At 40.9% G+C, this 13598-nt stretch overlaps 1 protein-coding gene across 2 annotated transcripts in view; it reads right to left on the minus strand.

The window, feature by feature from the left end:
* LOC141100922 (venom factor-like) overlaps positions 1 to 13598 on the minus strand; it is a 481958-nt gene that overhangs the window by 395738 nt on the left and 72622 nt on the right. For both annotated transcript variants that reach the window (XM_073589703.1, XM_073589701.1), the window contains exon 5: positions 11361 to 11449. In XM_073589703.1, the coding sequence (XP_073445804.1) occupies positions 11361 to 11449 (89 nt within the window). The remainder of the gene's footprint in view (positions 1 to 11360; positions 11450 to 13598) is intronic.

Below are 13598 nucleotides of genomic sequence, written 5' to 3' on the forward strand. Positions count from 1 at the left end.
ATGTACTCTATGTTATATGTACTGTATGTCTATATGTATGTATTGTATGAATGTATTGTATGTAGCATGTATGTAGTATGTCTGTAGCATGTTGTATGTAGTATGTACTATGTATGTATGCATGTATGTATGTTGCATGAATGTAGTATATATATAGTATGTATGTAGTATGCATGTATGTATGTTGTATTTATGTATTAAGTATGTAGTATGTATTTTGTATGTCTGTAGCATGTTGTATGTATGTTGTATGTATGTAGTATGCATGTATGTATGTTGTATGAATGTAGCATATATGTAGTATGTCTGTAGTATGTATTTTGTATGTCTGTAGCATGTTGTATGTATGTTGTATATATGTAGTATGTACTATGTATGTATGTATGTTGTATGAATGTAGTATAGTAGTATATATGTAGTATGTATGTAGTATGTAATATGCATGTATGTATGTTGTATGTATGTAGTAAGTATGTAGCATGTATTTTGTATGTCTGTAGCATGTTGTATGTATGTAGTATGCATGTATGCATGTTGCATGAATGTAGTATATATGTTGTATGTATGTAGTATGCATGTATGTATGTTGTATGAATGTAGTATATATGAAGTATTTATGTATTATGAATGTATGTATATTGTATGAATGTAGTATATATGTAGTATGTATGTAGTATTTATGTATGTATGTATGTTGTATGAATGTAGTATATATGAAGTATGTATGTAGTATGTATGTATGTTGTATGAATGTAGTATATATGAAGTATGAATGTAGTATGTATGTATGTTGTATGAATGTAGTATATATGTAGTATGTATGTATGTTGTATGAATGTAGTATGTATGTAGTATGTATGTATGTATGTTGTATGAATGTAGTGTATATGTAGTATGTATGTATTATGTATGTATGTTGTATGAATGTAGTATATATGAAGTATGAATGTAGTATGTATGTATGTTGTATGAATGTAGTATATATGTAGTATGTACTATTTATGTATGTATGTTGTATGAATGTTGTATATATGTAGTATGTATGTATGTTGTATGAATGTATTATATATGTAGTATGTATGTAGAATGTATGTATGCTGTATGAATGTAGTATATATGTAGTATGTATGTATGTTGTATGAATGTAGTATGTATGTAGTATGTATGTATGTTGTATGAATGTAGTATGTATGTAGAATGTACGTAGTATGTACAGTATGTATGCTGTATGAATGTAGTATATATGTAGTATGTATGTAAGTTGTATGAATGTTGTATATATGTAGTATGTATGTTGTATTAATGTAGTATATATGTAGTATATACTACATATATACTACATATATACTACTGCCGGGGGTCTGTACGGGCCTGCCGGGGGTCTGTGCAGACTGCCGGGGGTCTGTGTGGGCCTGCCGGGGGTCTGTGCCGGGTGCCGGGGTTCTGTGCAGACTGCCGGGGTCTGCGGGCCTGTCGGGGGTCTGTGCGGGCCTGCCGGGGGTCTGTGCGGGCCTGCCAGGGGTCTGTGCCGGCTGCCGGGGGTCTGTGCGGGCCTGCCGGGGGTCTTTGTGTCTGTGTGCAGGCATCGTCCGATGGGACTACAAGTCCCATCGGGCTATGCCTGCTACAATGACAGTGATTGACACATTAGCCAATGATGGGACAGTAGTAGTCCCATCATCCGGCTAATGTGTTGAATGTAAAAATATATATATATATATACATACTACATATATACAACATTTATACAACATACATACATACTACATACATACTTCATATATACTACATACATACAACATACATGCATACTACAGTCATATGTCAAAGTTTGGGCACCCCTATTAATGTTAACCTTTTTTCTTTATAACAATTTTGGTTTTTGCAACAGCTATTTCAGTTTCATATATCTAATAACTGATGGACTCAGTTATATTTCTGGATTCATATGAGGTTTATTGTACTAACATAAAATGTGCAATCTGCATTTAAACAAAATTTGACCAGTGCAAAAGTATGGGCACCTCAACAAAAAAGTGACATTAATATTTCGTAGAACCTCTTTTTGCAAAAATAACAGCCTCTAGTCGCTTCCTGTAGCTATTAATGAGTTCCTGGATCCTGGATGAAGGTATTTGTGACCATTCCTGTTTACAAAACAATTCCAGTTCAGTTAAGCTTGATGGTCGCCGAGCATGGACAGCCCGCTTCAAATCATCCCACAGATGTTCAATGATATTCAGGTCTGGGGACTGGGATGGCCATTCCAGAACATTGTAATTGTTCCTCTGCATGAATGCCTGAGTAAATTTGGAGCGGTGTTTTGGATCATTGTCTTGCTGAAATATCCATCCCCTGCGTAACTTCAACTTCGTCACTGATTCTTGCACATTATTGTCAAGAATCTGCTGATACTGAGTTGAATCCATGCGACCCTCAACTTTAACAAGATTCCCGGTGCCGGCATTGGCCACACAGCCCCAAAGCATGATGGAACCTCCACCAAATTTTACTGTGGGTAGCAAGTGTTTTTCTTGGAATGCTGTGTTTTTTAGCCTCCATGCATAACGCCTTTTTGTATGACCAAACAACTCAACCTTTGTTTCATCAGTCCACAGGACCTTCTTCCAAAATGTAACTGGCTTGTCCAAATGTGCTTTTGCATACATCAGGCAACTCTGTTTGTGGCGTGCTTGCAGAAACCGCTTCTTTCGCATCACTCTCCCATTGTTAGGAGTGGCGGAAGGCACTAAATAAAAATTATAAATAAAGTGCCTTCGCCACCCGGGGTCCACCGTGCGGCAGATGGTAAGACCGCTGCTAGGAGATGGCAGAATACAAGGCGGTAGAATGAACGGGATTATTACGTCACCCTCGTGCAGTGGGCAAGCTCAGTTAAACTCACAGAGCTGCCAGCAAAAACAGAAATAGAAAAGCGCTGAGTCTGTTTAAGTCACAGGGACTCAGCGACACAGACGCGGTAAATGGTCACAGGAGAGGTGAAGGCTGACGGCACCAACTCCGTCTAGACCTACCGTATACGCCTGTGGCAGAGACGTCACAACTGCGGATGTACACTGTGCTGCAAACGCAGCACGGCAGGAACGCAGCCGCAAAGAGGACGCTGCTATCAGGCAAGCGCAATATTGACGCTAGGCTGCTGTGGCAGGGATGCAATGGGGCGCTGGCGCTGTAACTGACTAGACCGACACTCTGTCACCATTCATATTAACCAAGGAAAGGGGTTTCATAATGAGTCAGTCACCAGTCCATGCATCCATCACCATACACACACAGCATAATATGCTACACTAGCGCATGGCGGAACGGCCATGCGCACTTTTTATTGCGCACGGGACCTTCCGGAAATCTCCAGGAGTCCAGGAAGAGCCAATAGGATCCGGAGCGGGACCTGAGCACCTGACTCCCGAAGTCCAATAGGAGCTCGTCCCGTGAGCATGCCCAATAGATGGAATAAAGGACTTAGCCTCTGGAGACAGTTGTTGTGAGACAATCTCCTCAGCAATCCCTTCTGCTGCAGCAGATGAGCAAGAGACTGCAGCATGTGAGAATCTGGGTTTCTGTATAGACGTGTCAGAAACCAGATTCCTAACACCCATAAAGCTTCTCCTTGTGCAAAGTGCGCTGTATTGTTGACCGATGCCCAGTGACACCATCTGCAGCAAGATGATGCTGCAGGTCTTTGGAGGTGGTCTGTGGATTGTCCTTGACTGTGCTCACCATTCTTCTTCTCTGCCTTTCTGATATTTTTCTTGGCCTGCCACTTCTGGGCTTAACAAGAACTGTACCTGTGTTCTTCCATTTCCTTACTATGTTCCTCACAGTGGAAACTGACAGGTTAAATCTCTGAGACAACTTTTTGTATCCTTCCCCTGAAAAGCTATGTTGAATAATCTTTGCTTTCAGATCATTTGAGAGTTGTTTTGAGGAGCCCATGATGCCACTCTTCATAGGAGAATCAAATAGGAGAACTACTTGCAAGCGGCCACCTTAAATACCTTTTCTCATGATTTGATACACCTGGCTATGATGTTCAAAGCTCAATGAGGTTACAAAACCAATTTAGTGCTTCAGGAAGTCAGTAAAAAGTAGTTAGGAGTGTTCAAATCAAGAAAATGATAAGGGTGCCCATACTTTTGCACCGGTCAAATTTTGTTTAAATGCAGATTGCACATTTTCTGTTAGTACAATAAACCTCATTTGAATCCCAAAATATAACTGAGTCCATCAGTTATTAGATATATGAAACTGAAATAGCTGTTGCAAAAACCAAAATTGTTGGAAAGAAAAAAGGTTAACATTAACAGGGGTGCCCAAACTTTAAAATATGACTGTACATATATACTACATTCATACAGCATACATACATACTACATATATACTACATACATACTACATATATACAACATTCATACAGCATACATACATAAATACTACATATATACTACATTCATACAGCATACATACTACATACATACTTCATATATACTACATTCATACAACATACATACTACATACATACTACATATATACAACATTCATACAACATACATACATACTACATACATACTAGATATATACTACATTCTTACAGCATACATACATACTACATATATACTACATTCATACAACATACATACATACTACATACATACTACATATATACAACATTCATACAACATACATACATACTACATTCACACAACATACATACATACTACATACATACTACATATATACAACATTCATACAACATACATACTACATACATACTACGTATATACTACATTCATACAACATACATACTACATATACTACATTCATACAACATACATACATACATAGTACATACTACATACTGTATGTACTACATTCATACAACATACATACATACTACATACATATTTCATATATACTACATTCATACAACATACACACATACTACATACTACATATATACTACATTCATACAACATACATACATACTACATACATACTTCATATATACTACATTCATACAACATACATACATGCATACTACATTCATACAACATACATACATGCATACTACATACATACAACATACATACAACATGCTACAGACATACAAAATACATACTACATACATACAACATAGATACATGCATACTACATACTACATACATACTACATTCATACAACATACATAGTACATACTACATACATACAACATACATACAACATGCTACAGACATACAAAATACATACTACATACTTACTACATACATACAACATACATACAACATGCTACAGACATACAAAATACATACTACATACATACTACATACAATACATTCATACAATACATATAGACATACAATACATATAACATAGAGTACATACTCACCATCACTTGTCACTTTGTTCCCCGAAGCCAGTGTCATCTATAGAAAATAACAAACAAGCAATATACTCCCTGATCCGCAGAAATCCACGAGTGTCCCACGACGATCTCCTGCACTGCATCACTGAGAGGTTACTATTGTTCACTGGTCTCACTTTATGGCAAAAGCTGCGTGGGAACTTTCTCACACAGCAATGCCAAAAGTGAGACTAGGGACTATTTTTTTACAGTGGCGGAGGAATACAATGCGGAAGGATACCTACCTCCCGTCATTGTATTCCTGGGGCCCCTAGAGAGCGGTCGCATCAGCTGATGCTGCTGTTCTCCACGTGAGATCATCGTGGGACCCTCGTGGATTTCTGCGGATCAGGGAGTACATTGCTTGCTTGTTATTTTAATATTTTTTACAGTGAGATGACACTGGCTTCGGGGAACAAAGTGACAAGTGATGGTGAGTATGTACTCTATGTTATATGTACTGTATGTCTATATGAATGTATTGTATGAATGTATGAATGTATTGTATGTAGTATGTATGTTGTATGTCTGTAGTATGTATGTAATATGTATGTAGTATGTATTTTGCATGTCTGCAGCATGTTGTATGTATGTTGTATGTACTATCTATGTATGTATGTTGTATGAATGTAGTATATATGTAGTATGTATGTAGTATGCATGTATGTATGTTGTATGAATGTAGTATATATGTAGTATGTATGTATGTTGTATGAATGTAGTATATATGAAGTATGTATGTAGTATGTCTGTATGCTGTATGAATGTAGTATATATGTAGTATGTATGTAGTATGTATGTATGCTGTATGAATGTTGTATATATGTAGTATGTATGTAGTATGTATGTTGTATGAATGTAGTATATATGAAGTATGTATGTAGTATGTATGAATGTAGTATATATGAAGTATGTATGTAGTATGTATGTATGTTGTATGAATGTAGTATATATGTAGTATGTACTATGTATGTATGTATGTTGTATGAATGTTGTATATATGTAGTATGTATATATGTTGTATGAATGTAGTATGTATGCATGTATGTTGTATTAATGTTGTATAAATGTAGTATGTATGTAGTATGTATGTAGTATTTTTTTATTTTTTTTTACATTCAACACATTAGCCGGATGATGGGACTACTACTGTCCCATCATTGGCTAATGTGTCAATCACTGTCATTGTAGCAGGCATAGCCCGATGGGACTTGTAGTCCCATCGGACGATGCCTGCACACACACACAACCACCGGCAGCCGGCACAGACCTCCGGCAGGCCCGTACAGACCCCCGGCAGGCCCGCACAGACCCCCGGCAGGCCCGCACAGACCCCCGGCAGCCGGCACAAACCCCCGGCAGCCGGCACAGACCCCCGGCAGGCCCGTACAGACCCCTGGCAGTCCGCACAGACCCCCGGCAGGCCCGCACAGACCCCCGACAGGCCCGCACAGACCCCCGACAGGCCCGCACAGACCCCCGGCAGGCCCGCACCCACAGACACGCACAGTGTCCTCCAACGCATCGCCCACACTCTTCCCCCCTCCCGAACAGGATGTGCAAGTACAGAAAGGGTTTTTTTTAATTCCGATATTTCTGTCCCATTGACTTGAATGGGACTTCCGGTATCGGAATCGGCGATACCCGATACTTTTTGGGTATCGGCCGATCCAATCTTTTCCGATATTTCTCAATATCGGATGGTATCGCTTAACACTAGTGGTGAACCTTCTCAGGAGTGACCAGCCAGCCAAAATTATTCCAGGAGCGCAGCGATGACTAATCCAAGATATCACGAAAGACCCCACAACAACATACAAAGAACTGCAGGCCTCTCTTCGCATCACTTAAGGTCAGTGTTCATGACTCCACCATAAGAAAGAGACTGGATAAATGTGGCCTGCATTGCAAAGTTCCAATACGAAACCTACTGCTGAGCAATAAGAACATAAAGGCTCGTCTCAGTTGTGCCAGAAAACCTCTTGATGATCCCAAGACTTTTGGGAGTATTTGCTGTGGACTGAAGAGACAAAAATTGAACGTTGTGGAAGGTGTATGTCTCATTACATCTCGCATAAAAGTAACACAGCATTTCAGAAAAGGAACATCATACCAACAGTAAAATAAGGTGGTGGTAGTGTGATGGTCTGGGGCTTTTTTGCTGCTTCAGGACCTGGAAGACTTGCTATGAAAAATGGAACCATGAATTCTGCTGTCTCCAAAAAAAATCCTGAAGGAGAATGTCCAGCCATCTGTTTGAGACATAAAGCTGAAGCGCACTTCGGTTATGCAGCAGGACAATGATCCAAAACATGCCAGCAAGCACACCTCTGGTTAAGAAAAATAAAATTAAGACTTTAGAGTGGTCTAGTCAAACTCCTGACATTAATCCGATTGAGATGCTGTGGCATGACTTTAAAATGGCAGTTCATGCTCAGAAACCCACCAATGTGGCTAAATTACAGCAATTCTGCAAAGATGAGTGGGACAAAATTCCTCCATAATGTTGTAAAAGACTTATTACTAATTATAGCAAACACTTGATTGCAGCTGTTGCTGTTAAGGGGTCCTCAACCAGTTATAAGGCATAGGGGGCAATCACTTTTTCACACAGAGCCCTGTAGATTTTGATTTCTTTTCACTTAATAATAAAGACCTTCATTTAAAAACTGAATTTTGTGTTTACTTCTTATATTTGTCTAATATTTACATTTATTTGGTGATCTGAAACATTTAAGTGTGAGAAACATGCAAAAGACTATGAAATCATTAAGGGACAAACACTTTTTCAAACAATTGAATATGTATGTATATATATAGCTAGTGTGAGGCAGTGACCAGTGTCACATGTAGGGGTCTCTGTGATTGCAATGCAGAATAAAAATAAGTATAGGTCTTGGACATGCTGGTTGTCCAAGGCAGTTTTAGGGAAAACCTGCTCTGGGCTTTTGTGTTTTGAAACAAACTACAGGATGGTAGTGGTGAAGTCCGTTTCATTCCCGGCCCGGGTTTTCCATGTGGCTAAAGGCGACAGATTTGAGTTAAAAGCCCAGCAGTAAAGGGTTTGGGTGTGTCAGGTTCAGTATCAGTTTGGTGTTTGCAGGAGTGCAGAGTAGAGGGCTCTGCAGAACTTCCCATGTGTGCGGCAACACAGGTAAGCAAAGCCAAACAGCCAAGGGAGCTGAAAGGCCTGGCACCCACAGCGTACACAGCGGTATAGTCACCCATGACAACCGGTCTCGGAGGTAGACTGTCCTGTGCCCAGCTGTGATCCTGAGGTGGACTGTCTTGTGCCTGGCTGTGAACCGGAGGTGGACTGGTGTGTTTAGTGACTGCAATCTGGAGGATATGGTTCCCGGCTATGATCCGGAGGATATCTTGTGTGTTGTGTATTGCTGAGTTGAGATTTAAAGAGACTTTTGTTTTGAACTTTGCTGGGTCACTACCTCATCACTGCTCAGTGTGAATACCGCTGCATTACACTAGCCAGCACAGCAAGATCTAAAGGGTTCTGTACCAATGTACTGTAAAGATATAGAGATATATTACTGTAACTAACAAGGAACCTGGAAACATAGCTCACCATAATGAATAAGGGTTATTTGCATCGTCTTAAAGAGATTAAATGCAAACGAGCAACGTTGCAGTTATTGCACTCATTATTAAAAATGATCTCCTTCTCAGGAATGCTATACACGATGGATCTACATCGCACTTCAGGATCCATCTTATGCGTTCAAATCTTTATTATGTTGTCATGGACATGTGCAACTTTTTGAAAATGTTTATATCTTATATTTCTCCCCTTCTCCAAATAAGATTGACCGCCATTTTTCATGACTTATTCTCTGTATTGCCATTCACATGATGGTATTTTGGACATATGATGTGCTGTATTATGTATACATGTATACTTATTATGTTCTTATGTGTTACCTTATAGCTGAGCCGCATTATAGATTATGAGTTCTTTACTAAGTCTGATTTATTTATGGACTTGGGATGTTCTTTCATTAATTCTGTAATACATGCGATGTCCTTTGAATATGCCACATATGGATGTTATTTATCATTGCTCTCCATGGGCGGTGTGCGCATCCGCCGTGTTGTGCCCCATCTCCCCTTGCTGCAGCATATCTATATGCTTCTGACGCTCGCCGGGCTGTTCCCTGCCCGTGCGTGCGCCTGGAGACATGATGCTCTTACCTCTTTGAGGACCCGGCGCTCACACGGCGCATGCGCCGACTTACTGCCTCCCATTGGCTATTGTGTCCCATGTGACATGGGCTATTTTAAGGTCCTGTGGCTTGATCACATCATCCACTTGAGAAAGCGGTGTTGTGCCAGCGAAACGCACGTCGGGGTGGACATCTGGCCCCGGGATCACCTCTCTGATGCCCTCACTACTCTGGTACGCCCCAGCTATTTAGTTAAAATGACCTTCTTGTTCTAAAAGGGTGCTTGCTATGTCCTCTTGTCACTTGACCATGACTTTTTCATATATATAGTGGTGGTATCTTTGCAGGGGTGCTTCCCTTCCTATTGGCACTAATCTTGGTGCACTTCTTCTGTTACTTGTTCTTTGTGTGATGTTTTTAGCAAATTTTTGAATAAAATTCATACTATTCTCATAACTTTTTATCACCTCTCAATCCTCTTTTCTCTGGTTCCTCATGTATTTTGGAGTTGGTGAAGTTTATTATAGGGAGGCATATCACTGTGTGTTCCCTTCCCTTGCACTAGTATGCAGCTGGATTTTGTTGCTAACGGATTGTTAATTCTGTTGATAACTGATTGTTGCCAAGGTTATCAACTATGGCCGCAGTGAATCAGTAGTGACTGGTCTCTCTACATAGCTATGGTAATATTTATGTGTGCAAGACAGCAGCATATTTTACAGTATATATTACTGTTTATCCACACTTCTTTATTGTACTTTTGCTATATTTGTTACATATAGAAAATTAAATTGTATGGATGAGAAACACAAATTTACTAACTTTCTATATATATTTATGTGTGTTAGGGTGTGTTGGGAAGCCTTAGGTGAATAAATGCTGAGCTACATCTCTGTAAACACTATGCACATATATACACTATTTATTTAAAAAATATAATGCAATTTTAATAATTTAACTATAGTTAAAAGCAATTCAATTTAAAAGTGTTTCAGAATATACTGTGTGTCTTTTCTTGCTTTGAATATTTAGTTTAACTGATGCTATACAAAACTAATTTGTGCTAATAGTGCTTGTGACTTTTAGAGTATGCTCACACTGCCGTATATTCTCTTGTGTGAGAGGATCGAGCAGATTATACAAATGTCACATGAAACAAACTCTATCAGAGTTTGAGCCGTGTGTCATGTTACTGTGATCCGATTGTCTTGCATAGGAGAATTGCAGCACCGATGCTGAGAAGATGGACAACATAATTTCTCCATCTTCTCCATTGTCTCTGTGCACATACATTGGACTGCACTCAGAAGACATGCCAAATCGGCATGAAAAAAAAAAATCACAGATCTGCACTGTAATAGTATAACATTGGCCCTGTTATACGCTAGTGTGAGCATACCCTAAAGGTGTTATACCATCAGAGATGACCTTTTTATTAAATCAGGTGCCGTGGCTTTCACCTGATTATTGATCATATATGCAAACTAGCCTTCCTCCACATTGGTCTCTTTGTTTTTGAGAAAATAATGGTAGACTTGTAGATCATTAGACTTGTTGTAAAGCCTGATTAAAGCATGGACACTGACTCATAAGAAAATTAGTTAACTCCAAGAGGAGACAAACGACAAAATATTTTCTTTCACAAGAGCCAATTTGTATATCTTTTCCCACAATACTTCTGTGGTGTGTTTTGACAATATATTTTGAGTGATATAACATTTCTTAAAAAATAAAAAAAGAAAGAAAGAAAGAAAACCTACGTGACCAGCTCTGGAATCCTTAAGGACAACCCTGTTACTCCATTCAAAATTATCTTCTCCTCTTTCTGAACAATTATTCCATTTGGGTTCTATAAAAAGGACAAAAATGTTTAAATACTTCTGACACAGCCTCTCCAGCTGCGCTTTCCTATGGCGGATTCCATCTCTCTCACACCCATCGCCGCAGCAACAAACGTGGTGGAGGAGTTGGCTTGCTCCTCTCCGATACCTGCTCCTTTATCCCAATTCCTTTGCCACCCTCCGCTACTCTTCCCTTGTTCGAGATGCAGTCTGTCCGCATCTATTCCCCCTCCAACCTCCAACTGGCTGTCATCTACCGCCCCCCAGAACTAGCCATCTCCACCTTTCTCGACCACTTCACCACCTGGCTACTCCATTTCCTTTCTGCTGACATCCCCACCATCATCATGGGTGACTTCAACATCCCCATTGACACTTTCACTCCAGCTGCCTCTAAACTTCTATCGCTCATGGCTTCCCTTGGCCTCACTCAATGGTCCTCTGCGGCCACTCACAAAGATGGTCACACGCTGGACCTTATCTTCACCCGTCTCTGTTCCCTCACTAATCTCAATAACTCACCCCTCCCCCTGTCTGACCACAACCTACTGACATTCTCTTCCCTCTCCTACTGCGCAACCCCCACTCCATAAACTCGCTCACCCTCGCAGGAATCTCAAACACCTCAATTTACAACCACTCTCTGAGTCCCTTCTGCCTCTTACAGACATAGCTTCCCTTCATGACACAGATGATGCTGCCACTTTTTATAACACCACAATAACAGCAACACTTGATTCGGCTGCCCCCCTCACGCAGAGCAAAACTCGTACAATCAACAGGCAGCCCTGGCTGACCAGCCTGACCAAAGAACTGAGACAGGTTTCCAGGGCCACTGAGCGGAGATGGAAGAGAACCCATTCTACTGAGCACTTCAGCGCATACAAGCAGTCCCTTGCCAGCTTTAAGTCCACGCTCTCTGCAGCTAAACAAACTTACTTCACATCTCTCATATCCTACCTGTCTCACAACCCTAAACAACTCTTCAACACTTTCAATTCTCTACTCCGTCCCACAGCACCTCCTCCCCCTCCTCTCATTTCTGCTGAAGACTTTGCCTCCTTCTTTAAGCAGAAGATCGACAAGATCAGACAAAACTTTGGCCTGCAGCCCCCAATGCCCCTCTTAGCCGCTCAGCCGTTTTGCAAAAGTCAGCTTCTCCACCATGACAGATCAGCTCTCCACCCTTCTGTCAAGATCACACCTCACCACTTGTGCCCTCGACCCACTCCCGTCTCACCTCCTCCCTAACTTGGCCACAGTCTTCATCCCATCTCTAACACACCTCTTCAACCTTTCACTTACAAATGGTGTCTTTCCCTCATCCTTCAAACATGCCTCAATCACACCCATCCTCAAAAAGCCCTCCCTTGATCCATCCTCTGTGTCTAACTATCGCCCGATATCTCTTCTCCCTTACGCCTAAAAACTACTGGAACAGCATGTATATCTTGAACTGTCCTCCCACCTCTCCTCCTGTTCCCTCTTTGACCGGTTACAATCTGGCTTCCGACTGCATCACTCAACTGAAACTGCCCTAGCTAAAGTCACTAATGACTTACTAACAGCCAAGAGCAAGCGACACTACTCTGTCCTCCTTCTCCTGGACCAGTCCTCTGCCTTCGACACCGTAGACCATTCCCTCCTGCTACAGACTCTCTCATCTCTTGGCATCACAGACTTGGCCCTATCCTGGATCTCATCATACCTAACAGACCGAACATTTAGTGTCTCCCTCTCACACACCACCTCCTCACCTCACCCCCTGTCTGTTGGTGTTCCTCAAGGCTCTGTCCTAGGACCCCTACTATTCTCCATCTACACCTTTGGATTGGGACAGCTCATAGAATCCTACGGTTTGCAGTATCACCTCTATGCCGATAACACGCAGATCTACCTATCTGGACCAAACCTCGCCTCCTTACTGACTGAAATCCCACAATGTCTGTCTGCTATCTCAGCCTTCTCCTCTGCTCGTTTTCTCAAACTGAACATGGACAAAACAGAATTCATCATCTTTCCCCCATCTCACTCTACCCCTCAACCAGTCCTATCCATCAATGTCAATGGCTGCTTTCTATCCCCAGTCCCGCACGCTCGGTGCCTTGGGGTGATCCTCGACTCTGCACTCTCTTTCAAACCACATATCCAAGCACT

The sequence above is a fragment of the Dendrobates tinctorius genome, unplaced genomic scaffold (assembly GCF_039654945.1).
Source record: "Dendrobates tinctorius isolate UK_male_01 unplaced genomic scaffold, ASM3965494v1 ptg000011l, whole genome shotgun sequence".
Lineage (NCBI taxonomy): Eukaryota > Metazoa > Chordata > Amphibia > Anura > Dendrobatidae > Dendrobates > Dendrobates tinctorius.